This window comes from Protopterus annectens, chromosome 13.part0, assembly GCF_019279795.1.
Source record: "Protopterus annectens isolate FY-2018-M chromosome 13.part0, PAN1.0, whole genome shotgun sequence".
In the NCBI taxonomy this organism is placed as follows: Eukaryota; Metazoa; Chordata; order Ceratodontiformes; family Protopteridae; genus Protopterus; species Protopterus annectens.
Window position 1 is genome coordinate 969899864 of NC_056747.1, and position 26062 is coordinate 969925925.

The 26062-nt window shown below is 44.7% G+C and overlaps 1 protein-coding gene across 1 annotated transcript in view; it reads right to left on the reverse strand.

The window, feature by feature from the left end:
- The window catches only part of DNAJC7 (DnaJ heat shock protein family (Hsp40) member C7), a gene marked incomplete at its 5' end in the record, with an annotated part of 1180673 nt that overhangs the window by 455513 nt on the left and 699098 nt on the right, over positions 1–26062 (reverse strand). The window contains 1 exon segment of the mRNA XM_044054736.1: positions 20569–20642. Within this exon segment, the coding sequence (XP_043910671.1) occupies positions 20569–20642 (74 nt within the window).

Consider the following 26062-nt stretch of genomic DNA (forward strand, 5'->3'; position numbering starts at 1 on the left):
CCCTAGTGGAGTGGGTATGGATCGACTTAGGGAAGGGTTTTACCATGTAGTCTATAGCAAAAATGGATACAGTGTGAAATCCATTTGGAAAGGGTTTGTTTGGAGATGGGCTTCCCCCTCTGTCCCTGGGGCAAAGCTTACAAGAAGCTTGTCAGTTTTTTCTGAATGGCTTAATGCGGTCCAGATAGTATCCGAGTTGTCTGTGCACATCTAGTGAGTGTAGAATTCTTTCCCCCTTGTTTTAAAGGTTGGGAAAGAAGGTGGGAAGGTGTATGGCCTGGTTAAGGGTCACACATCAGATACCACCTTGGGCATAAAGAAGGGTTTAGTCCTCAGAGAGACTGTCTGCATGGAAAATGATGAAGGGCTCGACAGCCATGAGAGCTTAAAGTTCTGAGACCCTTCTGGCTGAGGTGATAGCTAGTAGGAAGCCAGTCTTCCAGGAGAGGTATTTTAATTCTGTTGAAGCGGCAGGTTTGAAAGGAGGTAAGTTAAGTTTTTCTAACACATAATTCAAGTCCCAGGGTGGAGTAGGATTTCTTCTGCGAGGCCTGATATTAGAAGCTCCTCCGAGGAACTGCTTAATCAAAGGATGCAAGAAGAGAGGTGGGTCTGAATCATAATGGGCAGAGATGGCAGAGGCATGCATTTTAATAGAGAAGGAGAGGCCACTATTGAACAAATAAGTAATCCAGGATGAGCGGGATGGAAGATTGGGAGGTACTGCCCCCATTTTGATGGTTTCCAGGAGCAGAATCTTTTCCATTTTCTTGTATAAGATTTTCTTGTGCTGGGCCTTCTGGCCTCTGTGATGATGGCCAAGACCTGTTTGCTTAACAGTGACTTCTTGTTAGTTTTTAGTGTATGAGCCATGCTGAAAATTTGACAGTCTGTAGGTCTGGGTGCAGTACCTTCCCCCTCTCCTATGTCAAGAGGTCTGATCTTAGGGGGAAGCAGCTTCGGGGGTTGTAAGGTCAGACTGCATAGTAAGGGGTACCAATGCTGTCTGGGCCAATCTGGGGCGATGAGGATGGCTTTTTGGTCTCTCCTCTCTTATTTTCATCGGAACCTTGGGAATAAGGGGCAGCGGAGGGTATGCGTACACAAAGAGGGAGCTCCAGGGTAAGGTTACGGCATCCACCTTCCATGCTAGAAGTGGATACTCCCTGGTATAAAACTTGTTCAGCTGGTGGTTGAGGTGTAAGGCAAAGAGGTCCACCTCTGGAGTCCCCCACTCTTGGGTGATTTGCAGAAAGATTTCTCTGTGGAGTTGTCATTCGTGGAGGTCCAGCAAGTTTCTGCTTAGGTGGTCTGCCAGTGTATTGTTGATCCCTGGTAAGTACTTGGCAATTAGGTGTAGCCCCATGGAGGTGGCTGTAAGCCATAGACTCATGGCTAACCTGCACAGGGGGTACATTTGGGTGCCCTCCTGCTTGTTGATGTACCATATTACTGTGGCATCTGTTTTTATAAGTAGGACCCCTGGCCTGAGATGGGGTTGGAATGAAGTCAGAGCATTTTGCACTGCCATAATTTCTTTCTGGTTGATGTAAAAGTGAAGTTGCTGGGCATTCCAGAGGCCCTGGGTACACCTGCCTATTAGGTGAGCGCCCCAGGCTATGTCTGAGGAGTCTGTGGTGACTGTCTGGCTGGAAGGGCAGAGGATGAAGGGAAGACCCTTGTTCATGGCACAAGACTCTGTCCACCAGAGAAATTTGCCCATTATGCAAGGGATCAGTGGGAGAGTGGTCTCTAGTGACTGAGTGTGCTGACACCAAAGGTTCTTTAAGTAGCACTGAAGCTTTCGCATGTGAAGCCTGGCGAGAGGGATGAGAAGGATGCAAGATGCCATGTATCCCAGGGCTTGCAGGAACTTACTTGCAGTGAGGTGACTTCTGGAAGCCACCTGGGTGAAGTAGAGAGGTAGGAAGCTCTGCCTTTCTGGGGCTAGGAAGGCTATTAGGGTTGCTGTGCCTAGCACAGCTCCCAGGAAAAAAATTGCTTTCTTGGTTGGGTTTTGCTTAGATTTTTTTTCTTGTTGATGGTGAACCCTATGGAAGTTAAGCTTTTTTTGACAAACAGAAGATCCTGGAGCTGGTTTTCTTTGCTGTTCGCCTGAATGCGGCATTCATCCAGGTAAGGGTAAATCTGTATATTTCTCTGTCTGCAGAATGCTAAAGCCGGGGCCAAGCATTTGGTGAATACTCTGGAAGCAGCAGAAAAGCCAAAGGCCAGTGCAGAGAACTTATGGCGCTGATTGCCTGCTCTGATGAGCAGGAATTTTCTGCATGATTCTCTGATGGGGATGTGAAGGTAGGCATATTTTAGGTCTCGTGTCACCAGCCAGGCATTTTGTGTGAGCATAGGCAGGAGCTGCTGCAAGGTTAGCATTTTGAATCTGGGGACCACCAAGGAGGTGTTAAATTTGGATAGATCCAAGATGGGGTGCCAAGTACCCTCTTTTCTGGGAACAAGGAATAGTCTGGAGTAAAAACCTTTTCCTTTTTGATCCAGAGGACGAGTCTCTACTGCCCCCTTAGATATTAGTGTTTTTAATGCCTTTGCCCACTGGTTTGGGGGTGGTCTGGGGTACTCTTGGGTCTGGGATTTAGAGGAAGTTCCTGTAAGGAGGAAAAATGATTTTTAATACTCTTTAATACAGATTGGTCCTTGGTTACAGACCTTTGTACCTACCTCATAAATGTAGATGTTCAAGATCCACATTGCTGCAGTCCTTACACTTGGTAGAACTCCCTGTCCTTAGAGTCGGAATTGTCCAAAGTTTCTGGAGGGGCCTGGATGTCCCTCTCCTGCTGGGCTTACTTTGGGTCTCTGTCTACTGGGTAGGAAGAGGCCCTGCTGCTTGAGGGAAGTGAATCTGCTGATCTGGTGGGTGAACTTGAAAAAAATCTTTACTGTTTGCTTTTTTTTGCTTTGTCTTCCACCTTTTTAAGCACTTTTCCACCCTTTCCCAAAACCCCCCAAACAGGGTGCATCAATAAGTTTAGACTGACATGATCAGGGAGAGGTTGTTCCTTCAGCCATGCATGTCTTCCAATAACAGATCCTGTCACTGCTGCCCTATTAGAGGCTTTTTGTCATATCCACAATGTAATGAAGCCACCAAACAGAGTATAGTAATTCTGCCAGCTCTTTTGAGTTGGCACCGTCAGAAAGGTAGCAGAAGGAAGGGGTTCTTGGCAGAACTAGTCTTTAGGGCTTTGGGTTTCTGTACAATATTTACAATATGGTACTCTGTACAACACACCACACAACCGCCTCTAACTACAGAGGGGGCAGGAGGGGCTAAACTGGATTCAGAAATGATCATCCAGAACATCTACATTTATGGTGGGTACAAACTGTACTATGTTCTTCATCTCACATTGCTGCAGTCCTTACACTTGGGTAGAATCCCAAAGCAGAGAAAGGAGGATGGCACAACTATAAAGCAGTAGGAGCTGCCAAAATGCCCTGTAAAATTGCAGTGGCAAAACCAGCCCTCGATTTAGAGTAAAGTGGAAGGTGATAATGCTTAGAGAAAGTATGCACTGAACTCCAAGTAGCAGCCTCAAAATATCTTTAGTTGCTACCCCTTAGAAAGGCTGTAGAAGTGGCAGTAGCCCTAGTGGAATGAGGCCTAATCCCAGCTGGAATCTCCTTACCATGATGGGAATAACAGAAAGCAATACACAACCCAATCCACTTAGAAATAGTTTGTTTTGACACAGGCTTGCCCTGAGAACTCAAAGCAAAAGAAACAAATAACTGCTGAGACTGCCTGAACCCTTTAGTTCTGCTCAAATAATATCGCAACTGCCTGTGTATATCCAAAGTGTGCAAAATCTTTTCCCCTTTATTTTGGGGTTTGCATAAAAGGTAGGCAAATGAATAGTTTGGTTTAAAGCCACACTAGAAACCACTTTAGGCATAAAGGAAGGATTAGTACGCAAAGATACCCTATCCTTATGGAAAATTAAGAAAGGCTCAACTGCCATAAGGGCCTGTAATTCAGAAACCCTTCTCGCAGAGGTAATGGCTAACAAAAAAGCAGTCTTCCATGATAAATATTTCAACTCAGCAGTAGCTGCAGGCTCAAAAGGTTGTAGAGTGAGTTTCTCCAACACAAAATTGAGATCCCAAGCAGGAGTAGGAGCTCTCCGTGGGGTCTTATATTCTTTGCCCCTCTAAGGAATTGCTTAAACAAAGGATGAGAAAACAATGGTGGGTCACAGTCATAGTGAGCAGAAATTGCTGCAGCATGAATCTTAATAGAAGAGAAGGACAAACCTTTGTCCAGTAACTCAGTAAGATATTGAAGAGCCACACTTAAATTAGGCTTAGAAACATCAAATGCTTTTGCTGCACTCCAAAATAAAACCTCTTCCATTTATCTGCGTACACTTTCCTTGTACTAGGCCTTCTGGCCTCCAAAATAACATTCAAAACTTGCTGTGGAAGCTGAGACCCTCCAGGGTTTAAAACAGAATATGCCAGGCTGTCAGGTGAAGAGAGTGAAGTTTGACATTGAGTAAATGACTGTTCTCCTGAAACAGCAGGTGTGGAATCGAAGGTAAAGGCCATGGAGGCTCCCGTACCAGACTCCTCAGTAGTGGGTACCAGTGCTGTCGAGGCCAATCTGGAGCTATTAAAATCATCTTTGGCTTGTCCTGTCTGACCTTCAGAAGTACCGTTGGAAGGAGAGGCAGAGGTGGAAAGGCATACACATGAAGATTGCTCCAATTGAATGAAAGAGCATCCACTTTCCAAGCTGTGGGATGAAAACTTTTTGTGCAAAACTTTGGCAGCTGGTAGTTTAGTGGAGAAGCGAACAGATCTATGTATGGGGTTCCCCATGACACTGTCAATTTCTGAAATACATGAGGATCCAATTTCCACTCGTGGGGATCCATAATTTGTCTGCTCAACACATCTGCTAAGGAGTTCTGTGCTCCGGCAGAAACCTTGCCTGAAGATTTAGCTGTAAACTGAGAGCAGTCTCCCACAAAATCATTGCTTGTCTGCACAGAGGATAAGAATGTGTTCCCCCTTGCTTGTTGATGTACCACATGACAGTTGTGTTGTCTGTTAGAATCAACACCTGCCCTGGAAGAAGTAAATCCTTGAAAGCTATTAATGCAAATTGGACTGCTAACATCTCCTTCAAGTTGATATGTAGATGTAGAAGTCTGGCAGGCCACGTGTCTTGTATCCACTTTCCATTTAGATGAGCTCCCAAGCTTTGTCTGAGGCATCTGTCGTTAGAATCTGACTCGCCTCTGGCCGGGTCACAGAGAGTCCCTTGTTTAGGTGACATTCCTGAGCCCACCACAAAAATTCCTTTTGAATGCAAGGTATTATCTGAATGACAGTGTCCATATCTTGGCAGTGCTGTGTCCATACATTTTGAGATACCATTGTAGCTTCCTCATATGCAGTTTGGCATTGGGAAGCACCAGAATACAAGATGCCATGAACCCCAAGGCTTGAAGGACTGTCCTTGCAGTCAGCCTGGACTGATGAGACAATTGATGGAAGTAAAGAAAGATTCTTTTGTTTGTCCGGCGTCAAAAAGGCCATCTGGGATTCTGTATTCAGTCTCACACCCAGAAAGCACATGTCCTGAGAGGGTACTAGACTGGACTTTATTTCGTTCACAGAATACCCCAGGCATCTTAGCACTGCTATCACATAGTGTAAATGATGAAGAAGTTCGTCCTTTCCTTGAGCCAGAATCAGGCAATCGTCCAAATAAGGATAGATCTGTATTCCTCTTAGCCTGAAGAAAGCTATCACTGGAGCCAGAACCTTCGTGAACACTCTGGGCGCAGTAGATAAGCCAAAGGGCAATGCAGAGAACTGATAATGAGAAGTCCCAGCCCGAAACGTAGATACTTCCTGCAACTTAGCCTGATAGGAACATGAAGGTAAGCCTCCTTGAGATCCAGAGTCACCATCCAGTGATCTTTGCCCAGCAGAGGTAAAAGCTGTTGTAACGTCAACATTTTGAACTTGGGAATGTCCAGATAAGTGTTGAGGATAGATAAATCCAAAATTGGTCTCCACGTGTTCCCCTTCTTTGGTACTAGGAACAGGCGAGAATAAAATCCTAGGCCCACTTCTGGCAGAGGGACCGTTGTATGGCCCCTATTTGGAGCAGCAGAGAAATTTGTTTGTGAGCCTCTATTCTTTGCTGAGGAGGAACGTCCGGCATGCCTTTGAAAGGAGGCAAGGTATGGAAATAAAACCTGTAACCTTGGTGTATGATATCCAATACCCATTTGTCTTGGGTAATCAAACTCCAATTTTCCCTGAAGAGTGCCAACCTTCCTCCCAAAGGTGCTGCCAGGCAAGAAGGATCTGGCAGCTGAAAAGGTAGGTCATTGGGCCTGTTTACGAAAGGACTGGCCCCTGCCCTCACCTGAAGATTGTGCAGGAGAACTCCCTGTTCTAGGTCTGAAGGAGCTCTGAGCTCTGCCCCTACCACGTCTAGATCTACCCCTAGACTGAGAATCATAAGAAGGGTACGTCCACCCCTTAGCAGGCCAATTCCTACTAAACTTGGAGGCTGGGCTTGCAAAAAATCTTTAACAGTCTGCATAGACTTAGCCTTGTCTTCCATTTTCTTCAAGACTGACTCCACAGGAGAACCAAACAACACATCAGACTGTAAAGGAGCATCCAAAATCCTTGTCTTAACATGTTCAGATAAATTCTGATCCCTCAGCCAGGCGTGCCTGCGAAGCACTGACCCAGTGGCAGCCACCCTAGACGAGGCTTGTATAGCATCAAAACCACATTGTAAAGAATGCTTACCCACCTGTTCAGAGACATGTACCAAATCTTGTAATTCCTTACACTCAGTGCCTTCCGCCAGAGCATCTACCTTAGACTTCAGTTGAGAAAGAAGATAGTTTTGATATTTTAACATGTGAAACTGGCAATTCAAAGCCCTCATAGCTAAGGTGGAAGAAGTATAGACTTTCTTTCCCCATCTATCCAAAGCTCTGGCCTCTATCTGGAGGAACCGGATTTTTTACAACCGAGGCCTAGACACCCTTAGGTCCCTGACTAACAGTTTCTGGGTCCGCCCTAGGACTCTTATAAAGATATTTATGAGCCTCAGGCACCCTATAATACCTATCCGGTTTAACAGGAGCAGGAGGCAAAGAATCAGGATTAAGTGAAGCCTCCGCAAACACATCTTCCACAACATCCAGAACAGGAGGTATAGCCAAAGGCCTATGCTGGGGTAAAAGCAAAAATTCCTAAGCCTTTTCCTGGAATCAGAGAAGTCCTGACCTTCCCACTTAAAATGCTCCCTCATGGAGTGAAGAGTTTCTGAAAAAGAAAAATCCTCTGGAGGAGAAGCAGAAGGAGTGGAATCATCTGCATCAGAATCAGAATAAGGATCATACTCCTGCAAGTCTTCAGCCGAAGACTCTGAAACATCTGAAACCTGCTCAAAACTCCCCAACTCTGGTTCCACCCTAGGCCTCTTATCTGGGGGGGGGCAAAGAACCCCTAATCAAGGTAATTAAATCTTCTGCCATTTTAAGCATGTGCTTCTTGGGCACAGATCCTGAAGAACTAGGAGTAACACCAACAGAAGCTAAACCTGGCCTGCCTCTGGGAGAAGCCTTAGAAACAGAAGGAGAGGGCCTAACCACCCTAGGAAGGGAGGGGAGTACAGTAACCTGAGAAGCCCCTTCAGCCTGACCTGCCTCCTGAGAGGCCACATCCTGCAATAACAAGGTCTCCCCCTGGGCCTCCAGAGAAGCCTCCGGAACCACCGGTTCCACTGGCGCTCTAAAGAACCGGCGTCCGCACGGACGACTCTTCTTGCCTGGGCTTAGCTGCCTTGTCTTTGCGCTTCTTGAAGAAGCAGCCGGAGCACCCGACGGCAAGTTATAAGTGCACCCCTTCCCAAAGACCAACCTGGCACAATCTAACCTTCACTTAATAGTGCGCTTATTGAACCTAGCACAAAGCGACACCCAACAACGTTGTGCTCAGGCCCCAAACAAGGAATACACAAAGTATGATAATCTCTATGCGGTATTTGTTTCCCACAAGAAATACAGTTATTCACTTTTCTGACATCCGGTAAACCACTGAGGCAAGAAAAACTAAAATATTCCCCAACGGGTACTTAGCCAACTTTGACTCGGTCTGAAACTCAATTGAAAAATTTCAGAACGCAGCGGCACTTGCAACGCTGCTTCTGCATCGGACCATGCGGCAAAAAAGACTGAGGATATGACGTCGGTCATGCGCATATGTACCCTGACGTCCTGATGTCAGTCTTATGCGCCTTGACCGACGTCAGCCTAATACTTTGATATTCGGGCCGACCGAGGACAGCGGACTACCCAAGTGTAAGGACTGCAGCAATGTGAGATGAAGAACATCCTTTTCCTTTTTGATCCAGAGGGACAGGTTCTACTGCCCCTAGGATATTAGTGTTTTTACCGGTTTTAATGCCTCCACCCACTGGTTTGGGGGGAGGTCTGGGTACCCTCTTGGAATTGGGAGTTCGCTGAAGGAGAACCTGTATCCCTGAAAAATAATTTTTAATACAGATTGGTCCTTGGTTACAGACACTCAATTGTCCTTGAAGAGTGTGAGCCTTCCTCCTAGTTTTAGATGAGTGAAAGGAGAGCAGAGGGGGAGGGAGAGTCATTGCGAGTGCTTACACTAGAAGCTTGGCTTAGAACTCCCTGCCTTAGAGTCGGAAGTGGTCCATTGTTTGCTTCTTTGCTGGCCCTGGGATAGGGGCCTGGATGTCCTGTCCCTGCTGGGCTTACTTTGGCCCTGTCTACTGGGTGCAGGGAAGGCCCACTGCTTAGAGGGGAAGTTCCTGCTGAATCTGGGTGGCTGAACTTGAAAGAAATCTTTTACTGTTTGCATAGATTTTGCTTTGTCTTCCACCTTTTTAAGCACCTCATCTGCTTTTTCCCCAAACAGGAGTTCCTTACCTTGGGGTGCATCAATAAGTTTAGACTTGACATGATCAGGGAGAGGTTGTTCCTTCAGCCATGCATGTCTTCCAATAACAGATCCTGTCACTGCTGCCCTATTAGAGGCTTTTAGGGTGTCATATCCACAATGTAATGAGCGCTTAGCCACTTGACAAGCAGAGTATAGTAATTCTGCCAGCTCTTTTGAGTTGGCACCGTCAGGAAAGGTAGCAGTCTTCTGTTTTAATTGTCCCAAAGTGTGTTGATGATATTTTAACACATGGAGTCTTTGTCAGAAGGAAGAGGGTTCTTGGCAGAACTAGTCTTAGCTCCTTTGGGTTCCTGTGTAATGACCTCAGGGGTCTGCAGCAGGGTTCCTGTACAGGTATTTGTGAGAATCTGGTACTCTGTAGTACCAGTCAGGTTTGGCTGGAGCAAGAGGCAGGGCATCAGGGGCTAAACTGGATTCAAGGAAATGATCATCCAGTACTTCTAGAATAGGTGGGATGCCAGGGGTCTGTGCTGGGGCAGGTCCAGAAACACTCCCAAGTTGTTTCTTTGTGGGTAGCCCCAAGATTCTCATTGAAAATGTTCCCTGAGGGAGTGAAGGGATTCCTCGCAGGAGAGGTCCTCTGGAGGGGAGGCATAGGGGATGGATTCCTCTGCATCCGTATTCTCAAATAGTTAAATGCTGTTGTTCCTCTTTAAAGGCAGAATAATCAGATACCTCAGACTCTTGGTCTGTCAATTTCTGGAGAAGGAAGCCTTTTCCTTTTTGGAGAGGGGGCTTGTGTACCTCGGCTAAGGGAGAAGAGATCCTCCGCCATTTTAAGCATTTGAGCTTGGGGTGGGGGAGCAGTAGCAAGATGGCAGCTAGAAGCAGATTTCCTAGGAGTGGCCTAGCTTCGAGGCCTGAGAGAATCTGTCGGTCTCTGAGAAATGGTAGTCGGAAGAGAAGACATCAGTTTTTGTCTAAAATTAGTAGTGCGAAGTCTTCTCGGAAGCTGGTGCCTGCATCGCGGCTCCAGACCCAACAGAGGCAGAGACAGCCAAAGGCTCGGAAGACTAAGTGGATTTCTGAGGAATACCGGACTCCGAAAGGGTCTCGGCAGAGGCCTGTGTAGAAAGCAAGCCAGGCATCAGGGGCTGCGAAAGAGCCTCACTGAATTCCGGAGAACTGACGACTTGCTTAGCAGTAGCTTCTTTGGAAGGCTTAGCCTTGTGTGGCCTGTCTCAATCTTTACGTTTTTTTCGAAATGTCGGGGGATTGTTGGCTTACAGATGCCAATTCGGAATTTGAAGACAGAATACGAAAATAATTGTCTACAAAAAACTCTACGGCGAATCGTTCTCACATTAAAGAAGGCACAGAACGAGCAACGTCGTGGTCTGGGTCTAAACAAGTGATGCAGTAAGAATGAAAGTCTCCGTATCAGATCTGCTTTCCACAGGCGAGACAATTGTTAAGTTTTTTCGGACATCGGTTAGAGCAAGAAAAAAAAGCGTCCCCAACTGGGTACTTAGCTTTAGACATTTTCTGCTGAAATTTGACTTCTGGTAGCGACCGACCGGCACGTGTGCAAATTGCTTCTGCTACAGGTTCTACGGCAAGAAAGACTGATGTAATGACGTCGGCTGCCTTGTTTTATAGTACTGATGACCTGATGTCAGACTACAGGTGACAGCAGCCGGTGCACAAAAACATTGACTCTGGTATTCGGGCCGGCCGAGGGCTACCACAGCAGGGATAATCCACAGGTGATGACTGCAACACTGAAACACGAAGAACATTAATGGTTACAATGCAACTAGGCTACTAATGAGCAGTAATAAATGCAGCAGATTAAATGCAACTGAACACTAAGAACACAAATACAGCACACCTATCAACTGTATGGATTTCCACAAAATATCTAGAATTTTATCTCATATTTTTGGTCTGTTCCTCATAAAATTTGTGATTTTCTGGATTTTTGTGGCAAATCAGTGAAGAATGAATTCAATAAATGAGTCATTTGAGTTTCAGACTTCATACCCTTCAGAAAATGCATGGTAACAAGACCTTAAGTTTACAACAGTGGTAATTAACCCCCCCCCCCCATTTTTGGCAATGTCCAGTTTTTTCTGGTAAGAGGTTGAGAGCTATGAAATTCAGTAAAAGCAGCTGAATAAAATCCATTTTTAAGTGGGAAGGTAGGAGATGGAAGTGGATTCAACTTTAACAGACTAAGGGGGAGGGGCCTTCCCAATTGATCTCTTAGTTCTCAGTAGAATGTGCTGATGATACAAGACTGGGAGCTGGGTACAAAAATTAGACTTATAGTAGGTGCAAACAATTCAAACACACCAAGTTTAAAAGTACAACAGCTACAGGGTGGGTAGGTGAGGAAAAATAAATGTAGACAGAGATCAGCAAAAGACGGGCAGAAAACAGCAAATCAAACGAGCACTGGAGTTTAAGATACCACTAAATATTTGTAGTTAAATGAGGAATGCTATTTCTTAGCTCCTCCCACTAATTAGCTGGATATTATTCACCACCTGCAAAATAATTATTTTCTGACACTAGCAAAGACCTAACTCCAAAAAGAACAAAAAACTTGAAACAAAATGTAATATAACAAAAAGATAAAACAGAAGTAACCAAACCATAAATGAATAACTCCAATCCAAAAAATCCTGGAAGAGGCATCAGTTGCATTTAACAGAGCTGCAAGCGACTTGAAAGGTACATCCCAACAGGGAAAGAGCAGAGGCCTTCATGTCAGAGTCAGGAAGGTCTGAAACCACTTTGTAAATTTGAGAAAGTAAGGCCAAAACATACCAGATCATATGAGTCAGGTCAGGTAGTTGAAGGCCCAAAAGGATAAAGTGGCAGCAGTGTAAACCTTTTTGTCCAGCCTCTCCATAGCCCTGCTATCCTCATCACAAAAGCAGTACTTGGTATAGGGCAACATCTTGGAGGGCTGGTCAGAAGAGACAGACACTACAGAAGGATCAGCAGAAGGGCATTTATAAAGAAATTTGCATTCCGTAGGCACGTGTAAAAACTATCAGGTTTCTTAGGAGCAGAGGGCCAAGAATCAGGGGCCACAGAAGCAGCTGAAAAGGTATCCAGGAGGGCAGCCAAAACAGGAGAAACAGATGATGGCTTAGGGGACTCCATCTGGAGGAGCTCACAATACCTTTTCTGAATGTGACAGACTTGAGAACAATCCTCCAAAGGGAAATCTGAACTAACAGAATCCTCTTCCTCTTAACCATAGTCCAAGATGGAAGGAATTTGAGAAGGGTAAGCCAGAGAACTCTTCCCCATAATCCAGACCCTCATTTGAAGAATCTAGTTCCCTGGGTATTTGAAGAGGAGTGGAAGATCAGAGAGAGCCGAGGCAGACACCCCTTAAGGAGGCTTTAAAGCCATTAACTCATTAAATAACCATGGGTAAAACCCTACAATTCACACTGGGGATCCTTTACAAAAGGGAAAATATGCTTGGTTTTGTTTCTTTTTCTGCAGGACGCCTGCACTAAACTCCCTTGGAGGGTCAAACCCCAATAAGCATATTAGAAATCTCCTCCCTTGCTAAGATCTGCTGACGACCCTCCCCTCCCCACCCGGATATAAATCAGCCGTTTCCCCCCTCGATGATAGGAGCAGACTTTTGTAAATCCTCTGAGGTAGTGTGAAAAGTCAGATGCCATGCTGGCTTCTGATGGGGTCGCAGCAGTGGAATCCACGGCAACCAGCAGACAATCCCTGGGCTTTCACTAACCTTGACAAAGATCTCAGTAGAAGGCTGGGCAGCAACCGCATCAGACAAGTTTTTCTTTTTCTTGGCAGACGGCTGACCCTCAGGACAGGATGATTCCACCATAGCACCTTGAACAAACAGCTTAAGACTTTTTTTTTTTTTTTTTGAGGTAAATAGACAAAGAGGAGAGATGACCAAGTGGGAAGGTAAACAGATAAAGAGGAGAGACGGCTATGTAGGGTCTTAGGGACAAAAGCCTGGCAGACAGTGAACTCCATATGGTGGTGGGAGGCATCCAAAAGTACAGTTTTGTACCTACCATAAATGTAGATGTCCGATAGGAATGCATCTGCAGTCCTTACAAATGGGTTGTCCTGTCATCAGGCAGCCCTTCGGTCGGCCGGATTCCAAAGTCTGGGTCTGGCCTCGGCTGGTGTCTCACTTCACCCGACGTCATAGCTGCAGTTATTCGGGTATAAAGGCATCAGCCGACGCCATTTTCCTCAGTGTTTCTTGCCCCAGATGCCAGGTGCCCTCTTGGAAGGCTAAATTTGGATAAATGCCAATGATTCCAAATAGTAGAGAGCAAACACAAAAATAAGCATGTATGTACATATATACAAACAAATACACCATAACAGATTCCCCCAGCTAGCTATAAGATGGGCAAATACCCTAGGAGCACCACAGAGAGGAAGGCGGGTGGGTAATCCTGACTGCAGATGCATTCCTATCGGACATCTACATTTATGGTAGGTACAAAACTGTACTATGTCCTTCAAGGATGCATCTGCAGTCCTTACAAATGGGTAGAATACCATAGCTAAACTGGGGGAGGTGGACAAAAAAAAGTTATGGTGCAGTTAGGATCCCTTGCAAAACAGCAGTGGCAAAGCCTGCTCGGGATCTAGAGTATAAAGGTAAATTATAATGCTTGGCAAATGTATGCACGGAGCTCCAAGTAGCAGCTTCTAAAATGTCCTTGGTAGCCACTCCTCGTAAGAAGGCTGTGGTAGTTGCTGTTGCCCTTGTAGAGTGAGGCCTGATGTTCTCTGGAGTTTTCTTTCCATGGTAGGAGTAACAAAATCTAATGCAATTTCCTATCCACTTGGAGATTGTCTGTTTTGAAATTGCTTTTCCTTCCCTTCCTGTTGCATATGCTACCAGTAGCTGGTCAGTTTTTCTATTGCCCTTGGTCCTGTCCAGGTAATAGCGTAATTGTCTATGTACATCCAAGGTATGTAGCAGTCTTTCTCCCTGTTCTGTGGGTTAGGAAGAATGTAGGTAGGTGGATAGCCTGATTTAAAGAAACTCTGGAAACCGCCTTAGGCATAAAGGAAGGATTTGTTCTCATGGACACCCTATCTTGATGGAAGATCAGGAAGGGTTGCACTGCCATTAATGCCTGAAGTTCAGATACCCTTCTTGCTGAAGTGATTGCCAGCAGGAAAGCAGTCTTCCATGATAAGTATTGCAATTCTGCTGTTGCTGCTGGTTCGAAAGGAGGAAGTGTCAATTTTTCTAGCACAAAGTTCAAGTCCCATGCTGGTAATGGTGGCTTTCTAGGAGGCTTTACATTTTTAATTCCTCTCAGAAACTGTCTGAGCAGAGGATGTGAGAAGACAGGAGGATCAAAGTCGTACTCTGCTGAAATAGCTGATGCATGAATCTTGATGGAGGAATAGGACAGGCCTGTGTGGAAGAGCTCTGCCAAGTATTCCAGAATGTTGGCTATGTTTACCAGTGACACATCTTCTCCTTTTTCAGTACTCCAAATGAGATATCTTTTCCATTTTGCTGAATAATTTTTTCTTGTTGAGGGTCTGCGAGCCTCAAGGATAATGTCTTTAACCCTTTGGGATAAATTTGGGTTAATTGGTCTTATGCAATGTTCCAGGCAGTCAGCTGCAGAGTTTTCAGGTTTGGATGCAGATTGTTGTAGTTGTTCTGTGTTAACAGCAAGGGAACCAGGGGTAGTGGCCATATTTGTTCCCGAGACATGCTCCACAGTAATGGGTACCAATGTTGCCTTGGCCAGTCTGAAGCTATCAGAATGATCCTTGGACGGTCCTCTTTGATCTTCAATAGCACTTTGTGCATCAAAGGAAGTGGTGGAAATGCATATGCTGTCAGGTTTTTCCAACTGAAGGATAGAGTCCACCTTCCAAGCAAGTGGGTGGTACGTCCTTGTGCAGAATTTCTTTAGTTGGTGATTGCGTGGGGATGCAAATAAGTCTATTTCTGGGAGTCCCCATTTTCTTGTAATGGTTTTGAAGATGTCCGGATGCAGCATCCATTCGTGGGCATCCGTGGTAGTCCTGCTTAAAATGTCTGCTAGGATGTTTTCTTTTCCTGGTACAAAAATTGCTTTTAACTGTATGTTGTAGCTCTGGGCCACATTCCAGAGATCCAGTGCCATCCGGCAAAGAGGATACGAGTGTGTGCCTCCCTGTTTGTTGATGTACCACATAACTGTGGTGTTGTCTGTCCTTATCAATAGACCTTGCTGAAGGAATGGTCTGAATGCCTGAATTGCCAGTTTTACTGCCAGCATTTCCTTTAGATTTATGTGTAGGTGCAGCTGGTTTTGAGACCATAAGCCTTGTATGCACTTGTCCAGCATGTGTGCCCCCCAACCGAGGTCTGAGGCGTCTGTCGTGATGGTTTGGCTTGGTTGAGCACTGTGAAACGGCAATCCTGTGTTTGATTGACAAGCCTGAGCCCACCATAGGAATTCTTGCTTCAGGCATGGAATAATGGGAATCTGGGTTTCCAAGCTGTGCTTGTGTTGAGACCATAAATTCCTTAGGTACCACTGTAGTTTTCTCATATGCAGTCTGGCATGAGGAACCAATATTATGCAGGATGCCATGAAGCCCAAGGCTTGCAGAACTTTTCTTGCTGTCAGATGGTTCTGTTTTGTTAAGGCCAAGAAGTAGAGAGGTAGCTGCTCCTGTTTTTCTACTGTTAGAATGCCATTTGTCTTGATGTGTACAACTCTGCACCCAAATAGGTTATTCTCTGGGATGGTATCAGTCTTGACTTTTTTAAATTGACTGTGTATATCCCAGGGCTTGTAGCAGATAAATGACCCTTTGTAAATCTTCTGCTAGCTTGCTTTCGTTGTCCGCTTGTATCAGGCAGTCGTCCAGGTATGGGTAGATTTGGATTCCCTGAATCCTGCAATGAGCAATTACTGATGCCAGGCATTTCGTGAACACTCTGGGCGCAGTAGATAAGCCAAAGGGCAATGCTGAAAATTGATAATGCTCTGATCCTGCAAGAAATCTGAGGTATCTTCTGCAGTTTGGTCGTATGGGGACGTGCAGGTATGCCTCCTTGAGATCTCGAGTGTCACCAGCCAAGACTCCTTGCCCAGCATGGGAAGAAGCTGCTGTAGGGTCAGCATTTTGAATTTTGGAACAATGAGGAATGTGTTTAAGGCGGACAAGTCGAGAATAGGTCTCCATTTGCCTTCTTTTCTTGGTACCAGGAAGAGTCTGGAGTAAAATCCCTTCCCTTGCTCCATAGATGGTACTTTTCTACAGCTCTCATCCTTAATAATTGGGATATTTGTTTTAGTGCTTCTGTCTTTTGATTTGGAGGTAGGTTTGGCATTCCTCTCTTCCCTGGTAGAGTATGGAAGTGAAACCTGTAACCTTGGTCTATTATCTGTAAAATCCACTTGTCTCTTGTGATGTAATGCCAGTTTGTCGTAAATAAGGCTAGCTTCCCGCCTAAGGGTGCTTGCAGTTGTTCCCTGGTAGGCGGTGCCAGAGCCAAGTCACTGTGATTGACCAGTAGTTGTGGTGGTGGTGTGCTTCGCTGGTTGTTGCCCTGCCACTGACGTCCTCTGTAAGCACCCCTGGATTGGCTTCTGCCTCTTGAACGCCTATTCCTGCTAAACCTCGGAGGTTGGACCTGTAAGAAATCTTTTACTGTTTGGACAGATTTTGCCTTCTCTTCCATCTTCTTCAGTACTTGTGCAGGAGAGCCAAACAAATTGATCTTATCCATAGGCGCATCTAATAGTTTTGATTTGACATGGTCTGGTAAGGCCTGTTCTTTTAGCCATGCATGCCTTCTGATGACTGTGCCAGTCATGGCTGATCTAAAGGAAGCCTCCAGTGCATCATAGCCGCATTTTAGGGAATGGTTACTGACTTGTTGAATGTTATGTACCATTTCCTGCACATATTTTGTCTACTGGTTTCATCTGAGGACACTTTTTGGTTAACTGATCTAGCAAAATTCTTGATACTGCATCATGTGAAATTGACAGTTCAAGGCCCTAGCTGAAAGAGTAGCAGAAGTGTAAACATTTTACCCCATCTCTAAGGATCTGGATTCCCTTTCAGAGGGAGGGTTTTGGCAGAGGTGGCTGCTACAGCCTTAGGTCCTTGGGAGATAGTCTCTGGATCTGCAAGGAGCCTTATACAAGTGGTAATGTGTGTCCGGGACCCTGTAGTATCTATCGGGCTTAACAGGGGCCGGAGGCAGAGAATCAGGAGCAGTACAAGCATCATTAAATGCATCATCTACAACAGAAAGAACTGGAGATATGGCTAAAGGCCTATGTTGTGGTAAATGCAGAAAGGTTCTAAGCCTTTTTCTGGAATCTGAAAAATCCTGGCCCTGCCACTGAAATTGTTCCCTCATAGCATGCAGGGTTTCCCCAAAGGAAAACTCCTCAGGCGGAGAGGCAGAAGGAATGGACTCTTCACCATCAGAGTCTTCATAAGGGGAGAATGGGGCCTCTGGAGGGTCTGTATCATTTGAGTCATCAGAGGAATCATTTGTAGACACTGGCTCAGGGGGCTCTGCTCTAGGCCTCTTCTCTGGAGGCGGGTGAGAGGCCCTGTCTGGTTGAGGTTGGGATCCTCGAATTAAAGAAATGAGATCCTCTGCTAAACTAAGCATTTGTGAACTAGAGCTAGGCCTGTGAGGGGGGCTTAGCAGGCACAGATTTAGTAGTTTTAGCTGCTTTAGCCCTGGCAAAGGCCTTAATGGACATGGCTGCAGGTGGCCTAGCAGCTCCACGTGCAGGGATTGAAATATCCAAGGGAATAGTGTCTGATAATTCCTGAGAAACTGTAACAGTAGGTGGGATATCAGAAGCCGATTCCACGAGGTAAGAAGAGGCCTCGGCAGGAGGAACGTTTTCGGCTGAAGGAGGAACCGCTTGCTCGGTTTCACCCTAAACAGAGACACTCGCGGTTGGCTTAACTGCGGTTTCAGCCGAAACCGCGGACCGCGAGTGTCGGTCCTTTTCCTTGTGTTTTTTAGATATTTGCGAAGCCGGAGGATCCGACTGGTTTCCCACAAGTTAAACAGTTATTCACTTTTTCTGACATCGGCTGAGGCAAGAAAGAGTCCCCAACGGGGTACTTAGCTTTTTAGAAGTCTTCAAAGTAGTTTTCGGTAGTAGTAATCTCTGGTTCTGACCGATCGGCACTTGCGAACAGCTTCAGCTTTGGGCGCCACGTGCCAAGAAAGACTGAGGAAAATGGCGTCGGCTGATGCCTTTATACCCGAATAACTGCAGCTATGACGTCGGGTGAAGTGCGACACCAGCCGAGGCCAGACCCAGACTTTGGAAAACGGCCGACCGAAGGGCTGCCTGACGACAGGACAACCCATTTGTAAGGACTGCAGATGCATCCTTGAAGGACATCAGAAAAGACACTGGTTGTGAAGGTCTTTATGGGGAATCTGCCTCTCACACAGACATCTTCCCTTTCTGGATGACATGAACCCCAAGAATACTACACAAGAAGAATCCCCAATGGGGAACGTCTGAAAAACTGCTTTATACAGCAGAAAGGCATTCACACCATAATAGTGATCAGATTGGTGGCAAATAAATTCTTAGAGTGCGCGTCCATACATCATCTTTATGCCCTATGCCTTGTGTGGGGAGTATGTGTGTGACGTATGGCACCAGTAAATACTAAAGTCTTTGGTATACTGTCCAGACCTTGAGCTATCCTTGGCTAGTTATGAATACTGTAACAGTGACATGGAAGGACAGCAGGTCATCCAAATACTTAAAGTGTTGCATAAGCCACCCTTGTAAATTTGCTATCCCAGTTGTATGATAACCACAAAGAGGCCCATGGATGAAGCTATCAAGGTCTGTGCAAGATTAAATGCTAGTAATTTTTTTTTTCATTCCCTGTTCTATTTTTTATGAGATAAAAATCTATTATACTCATGTTTACTCCATCAAAACAAGATTTCAGTGATTAAGACTATTCTGTCTTGACAACTAAATGCATGAGATTAGGGTTCTATAACAAATCTAAATGTAGGCTGTGAGAAAACTTCACAATCCGATCTATGAAGTTTGCTGAATTCAACATGCACCATGTTACTACTGTTAAGTAGCACAGTCCGCCAACATAGACATGGAATTAACTGATAGAGACCCAGGAAATAACAACCTGGACTAAATATAGAACCTAAATATAAACATGCTGAAATTGTGACTCTCATTGCGCTCCTCTTCAACCGAATTCTGCCAGCAATACTGAATCAGTAACTTCCAGCTATGCTAGCAGCTTGAAGTTATTTAGAAATACAACTGGCTCTGAAATGCCACACGACTATACATCAAGAATAATCAAAGAATGACAGCTAGGGAACAATGCTAAAACATTCTTGGAACAAAGAACCATGAAAGGGTCCATGAACCTGGAGGTTAATCATACTGCAGTCACAGAAAAAGAGGAAAGGGGGGGTGCACTCATAACATGGAATGCTCTCAGCTCATCATGGTATGCAGAGGTTAAAAAAAAAAAATTCCAAGGTAAGCCAGCACCACACCAAAGAGGGATAAATCTCTGATAATGGCCCAGGCAACTGGATCTGATTAGTGGCCCAAGCATCTGAGGTGCTGGCAGCATGCACCATCCTAGAGGACAGGAGGGGAGGGGAGGGGTATTAGTCCATAAGCACACACAGTGCGTTATGATTTCCCCAGTGCAGACTGGGGAAAATACTGACGCATGCTTCTTTGGCTGCGTGGACTGGCTTGTGACATGAGCACTTTGTGGAAGTGAGAGTTGCATTGCCCACTGCTCATCACATGTAAGGAAAGGGTTTAAATACAAAAAACTTACAATAGCAATATGACTGAGTGCTGGGATGAGTCGGTATCTTTACTGGTTCCAATCCATTTCACAGAATATTTGAGAGCATAGGAAAGGGTACACGGCCCTAGTGGGAAAAAAAAGGCACTGGGGTCATCTGATGGTCAGTTGCATGAAAAAACTATTGAGCAAAAAATGCACAGCAGATTCTGAGATGTACAATGACTGGATTCCTTCCAAATGAAAGGAGGCAGTTCTACTTCAAAACTCATCAGGTCACATTTAGAACACTGTGCACAGCAGTGTAAGTAGAGATACCCCCAAAAAAGAAATGAATGCTGCAGGGAGTGCAACACAGATTGGCCATGAAGACCCAGAGACTGGTTGATGGATAAACCTCTAAGACAATAGGCTGCAGAGAGAGTAAATTTCTTATGGGGGGGGGGAGGAGGAGGGAGGTAAAGTGGACAAATACAGCAATATGCTCATAAAGGATAGGATCCAGAGACAGTCCAGCAGTTTATTCACAGATCTACCAAGTCAAGGAAACATACCATTAACCGAAGACAATACAGTGAAAACATTGTGGCTTCACCAAACAGAGCAATGTGGGAATGGTATCAGAAGCTGTAGAGTAAGATGCTAAAAAGTGCTAGCTGTTCCACAAGTACACTAAAACAGGTCATGAGGCCCATACGTTGTGCTTTCATTTGTCCACAATATTATCTGCAATTAAATAAGTCAGTTTTAGTTTGGTGTTTTTACCTTTTGTTTTTTCTGTCTGGTAAACTTTCTCATAGTCTCTTACTGCTTCATCGTATTGTTCCGTGTCCATGTAACTAAAAAAAAATTATTCAGTGGTCAGAAAAAACTGCCATGAAGGGGTTTTCAAGAGAAAATGAAGCACTCTCAAAACTGAGCATGCGCAAAAACATTCCATTCAAAAAGTTCATCTAAAATATTTTAACAGAAACTGAGAAAAAAATCTTGTTGGATAAAACACACCAATGCTTTATTTTATCAATTTTGATAGACACAGTGATGGATTTCTAGTACTCTGGAGCAAATAAACTGTTATCAAACATTTCAAACTGTAGCCTCCTCAAACTTCAGAGCTCAGGGGAGATGAGATGAGTTTTAACTAATCACAAATACATTCATCTGGAGCCCGCAAATACTCTAAACCCAACCAATTAACAAAAGTCAGCTATTACAAATTACGTGAACCTAAATAATTCCCCAGTGTAACCTGGATTACTCTAAGTCAGTGACAAAACAGCATAAATGGCAATTCCGCATTCCAACAATTACTCTCATTCTGCATTTTTTTCACTCACTATAATACCCCCAAGTTTAATCCCCAGAAACCACACATCATACAGGCCCACCTACACATTTTTTTGTCTATTCAAAGCTTGCAATGGTTTTGAAATTAATTTGACTGGCCTGAACAACAGAGGAAAGTAAACCTTCTGTGGTCTTCACTGCTAGTTACAACCAACAAATGTATAGGTTGAGTATATTGCTCTGATAAGGTCACTAAAAAGTTATAAAAAACAACATCAGGAAAAATTTGTTGCTGAAGAAAAAAATCTGTCGGAATAGCAGGGAGCAATACTACTTAAAGGCACTTACTTTTTGGACAGTGAAGTGATAACGTAACAAAGTAAAAAGGGACAGAATGGCATACAAAGATGCATGGCAGTGCATTAATACTTTCAAATATGAAGTGTTAGTCCAGGGGAATGAGCAGAGTTGCTATGAGAAACTCATAATAAACATCAGCTTTGGTGGTGGTGTATAAGCCTGCTAGACCCTTCAATTTTGAATTCTTAATACAAACACAGTTTAGTTGCTATGTCTACAATAAGATTTAACTGTACTGTGAAAAGCTTTTTAGTTTTATGATAAAGCACAAAAGTAGAGTAGTTTTCCGCTAAACCAAATTGAGCACAAAAAAACAGAAAAGAAAAAAAAAACATGAGCATGTATCTCCCCCAACCAGGACATTCTGTTGTCTAATAGATTACAAAAGGCTACTAAATACACAAAATTATATAGTGACATTAATACTGCAGAGAATAAATAAATAAATATATATATTTTTGGCCAGTAATTTAAGAAGCCTGAATCCTCACCACTGACACTGGAGAGGAACATTCACTTGGAACAAAAATATATACACCCAGTACTTTCAGATGCAGCTCTCTGCATCAAGCACAATTTCGCTTTAAGAGCGCTCAAGGAACATACCAAGTCCGGGGTCTGGATTTCTCTGTCTCCCTCCATGTCCCTAATAAGACTCCCCCACTGGCATAGCTATAGAGTTGAGACCTCAGCTGAGTATCCAAGCCAAGTTCTCCGGCACCCACTCTGTGAAAAGTACAGTTGTGTACACCTACCATAAATGTAGATGTTAGAGTGTCTTCACTGTTGCAGTCATAACTGTAGGGTGCTCCTGCCGGCAGGCAGCCCGAGGTCGGCCAGAATCCCAAAGTCTGGGTCCGGCGTCGGCTGTACAATCCAGTACACTGACGTCAGTACTCTCTGGTACATAACCCTCAGCCGACGCCATCTTCTCCAGCCTTTCTTGCCCTAGATGTCAGAAGTCCCCAATAGATCATAAATGAATCCCACTAGGAAACACAAATACACCACAAAAGAGAAAAAGAGGGGATAGGAGGGAGGGAAACACCGACTGCAACAGTGAAGACACTCGAACATCTACATTTATGGTAGGTGTACACAACTGTACTATGTTCATCGTGTTTCACTGTTGCAGTCATAACTGTAGGGTGGAATCCCAAAGCAGTGAAAAAGGGAGGAGGTTTAGACAGAAGGGGCAGCAAGAAGACCCTGCAAAACAGCAGAGGCAAAGCCTGCCCTGGTCTTAGAATACAAAGGGAGATTGTAGTGCTTGGAAAAAGTATGCACAGAACTCCAAGTGGCAGCTTCCAAGATATCCTTGGTAGGAACTCCTCTGAGAAAAGCTGTAGAAGTAGCAGCTGCTCTAGTAGAATGACTTCTCACAGTACCTGGAAATTGTTTCCCATGATGAGTGTAACAAAACCTTATTCCATAAGAAATCCATTTGGAAATAGTTTGTTTGGAAATAGCCTTTCCAAGAGAACTGGAGGCAAAAGAAACAAACAATTGGTTTGATTTTCTGAACTCTAGTCTTGTCCAAATAAAATCGTAACTGTCTGTGCACGCCCAAGGAATGCAAAATCCTTTCCCCTTTATTCTGAGGATTAGGAAAGAAGGTAGGAAGGTGAATTGTTTGATTCAAAGCCACTTTCGAAATCACCTTAGGCATGAAAGTAGGATTGATCCTCAAGGATACTCTGTCCTGGTGGAAAATAAGGTATGGTTCTACAGCCATGAGAGCTTGCAACAGACCCTTCTGGCAGAAGTCAAAGCTAACAAAAGAACTGTCTTCCAAGATAAAAACTTAATATCTGAAGATGCAGCAGGCTCAAAAGGAGGCAAAGTAAGTTTTTCTAAAACATAATTAAGATCCCAAGCAGGAACAGGAGGGGTCCTGGGAGGCCTTAAATTCTTAGCCCCTTCTCAAGAATTGTCTCACCAAAGGATGAGAAAAAACAGGGGGATCAGTATTGAAATGAGCAGAAATAGCAGAAGCATGAATCTTAATGGAAGAAAAGGAAAGTCCATTAGACAAAAGATCCGAGAGGTAAAACAAAATAGAAGAGAGATCAGGTACCAGAGGGTCCAAGCCTCGGTCCTGCATCCAATGCAAAATCTCTTCCATTTAGAGGCATAGGATTTCCTAGTGCTAGGCCGTCTAGCTTCCAAAAGAACATCCAAAACTTGTTTGGGAAGACTAGAAGAAATCAAATTCCTTTGAAGAGCCAAGCTGCCAGGCAAAGGGTCTTGAGATTGGAATGTAGCAACTGACCCTGATGCTGGGACAGAAGAGAAGGGTTCAGAGGAAGAATCCAAGGAGGCTCCAAGAACAGGTGCTTTAAAGTTGGATACCAAAACTGTCGAGGCCAATTTGGAGCAACCAAGATGAGGAACTTGGGCTTGTCCTGTTTTATCTTTAGTAATACCCGAGGAAGTAGAGGAAGAGGAGGGAAGGCATATCCCGAAAGGTTTCTCCAGCTGAAGGACAGGGCATCCACTTTCCAAGCTGTTTTGTGGAATGACCTGGTGCAAAAGAGAGGCAGCTGATGATTGAGATGGGATGCAAACAGATCTATCTGGGGGCATCCCCAAACTGCAGTAATCCTGTTGAATAAGTTGGTGTCCAGCATCCATTCGCGAGGATCTAAAATGTTTCTGCTCAGGCTGTCTGCTAAGAGATTCTGTTCTCCTGGTATGAATTGGGCCTGGAGATGTAGATTCAGATTTAGAGCTGTGTCCCATAAAGCCATAGCTAGTCTGCAAAGGGGGTACGAATGAGAACCCCCCTGCTTGTTTATGTACCACATGACTGTGGTGTTGTCTGTGCAAATCAAAAGAGGTCCTGGATGCAAAAGGTACTTGAAGGCTAGAAGAGCATTTTGAACTGCCAACATTTCCTTCAGATTGATGTGCCAGTGAAGATGATCCTTTGTCCAGGTTCCCTGCTGGCAATTGCCTAGAAAATGTGCTCCCCAAGCATAGTCCGAGGCGTCCGTGGTTATGATTTGAGAAGGTTGAGGAAGACGGAAAGGCTTTCCTTCGTTTAAAGCACACACCCTGGACCACCAAAGGAACTCCTTCTGGAGGCAGGGGATCAGAGGAATCAGAGTGTCCAGATCGTGGTAATGCTGCGACCATACGCTTTTCAGATACCATTGAAGCTTCCTCATATGAAACCTTGCATTTGGAATCAACAGAATGCAGGAAGCCATGTAGCCCAGTGCCTGCAGGAATTTCCTTGCAGTGAGCTGAGGAAGAGTTGCCAAAGTCTTGAAAATTGAAGCCAGCTGTATTTGTTTTTCTGTAGTGAGGAAGGCCCTTTGTAAGGTTGTATTTAAGAGGGCTCCCTGAAATACCATTTGTTGAGAAGGGATCAAATGTGACTTTTTTGTGTTCACTGAAAATCCCAGTAGGAGGAGGAGACGTTGAACAAAATCCAGATGTTGAAGTAAAAGATCCTTGCTGTCTGACTGAATAAGGCAGTCGTCCAAATAGGGGTAAATCTGAATCCCCTGGAGTCTGCAATAAGCCACTACTGGGGCCAGGCACTTGGTAAAGACTCTGGGCGCAGTAGATAAACGAAAGGGCAGTACAGAGAATTGAAAGTGTCTCAAACCTGCCTTGAACCTGAGGAATTTCCTGCGTTCCTGCCTGATGGGAATGTGTAAATAAGCTTCCTTTAGGTCCAATGTCACCATCCAGGCATCCTGAGAGAGCATTGGAATCAGCTGCTGCAGAGTAAGCATCTTGAATTTTGGAATTTCCAAAAAGGTGTTTAACACAGAAAGGTCCAGAATGGGTCTCCATGAGCTTTGTTTTCTTGGAACCAGAAACAGTCTTGAATAAAAACCTTTTCCCATCTCTGAGAGTGGAACAGGCTCTATGGCCCTCATGGCCAGAAGAGCATCCACTTGATTTAAGGCCTCTGACCATTGATGTTTTGGCAGATCTGGCCAACCGAAAGCCCTTGGCAAGGTATGAAAGTGGAATTTGTAGCCGTTTAAAATCACGTCCAATACCCATTTGTCCTGGGTAATACGAGTCCAATTTCTGTAAAAAAGAGAAAGTTTTCCTCCAAGAGGGGCATCCAGGTAAAGAGGTCCTGTAGCCCAACCGAGAGAGTCATTGAGTTTGCTTTCTTTGAGATTGGGATCTGTCTTCTCCCCTTCTAGGTGAAGAAGCAGTCCATTGTCTCGATCTGTAGGAGGCCTGAGCTTGGCCACGACCTCTGGAGCGTCTATATCTTCCCCTTTGAGGCCTGTCAGACGTGGGAAAGGACCAATTTTTGGAGGGCCAATTCCTGAAAAATCTAGGAGGCTGAACTTGCAAGAAATCTTTCACAGTTTGCATAGATTTTGCCTTTTCTTCCATCTTTTTAATAACTTCCTCAGCCTTAGATCCAAAAAGAACATCATGCTGAACAGGGGCATCTAATAATTTAGCCTTAACCTGTTCAGGTAAACTTTGTTCACGAAGCCAAGCATGTCGCCTGATAACAGTACCACAGAGGCTGCGGCCCTGCAAGAAGCATCCAAAGCATCAAAACCACAATGCAAGCTATGTTTGTTCAGTTGTTCAGTTGCATGCAATACATCCTGTAGTTCCTTATCTT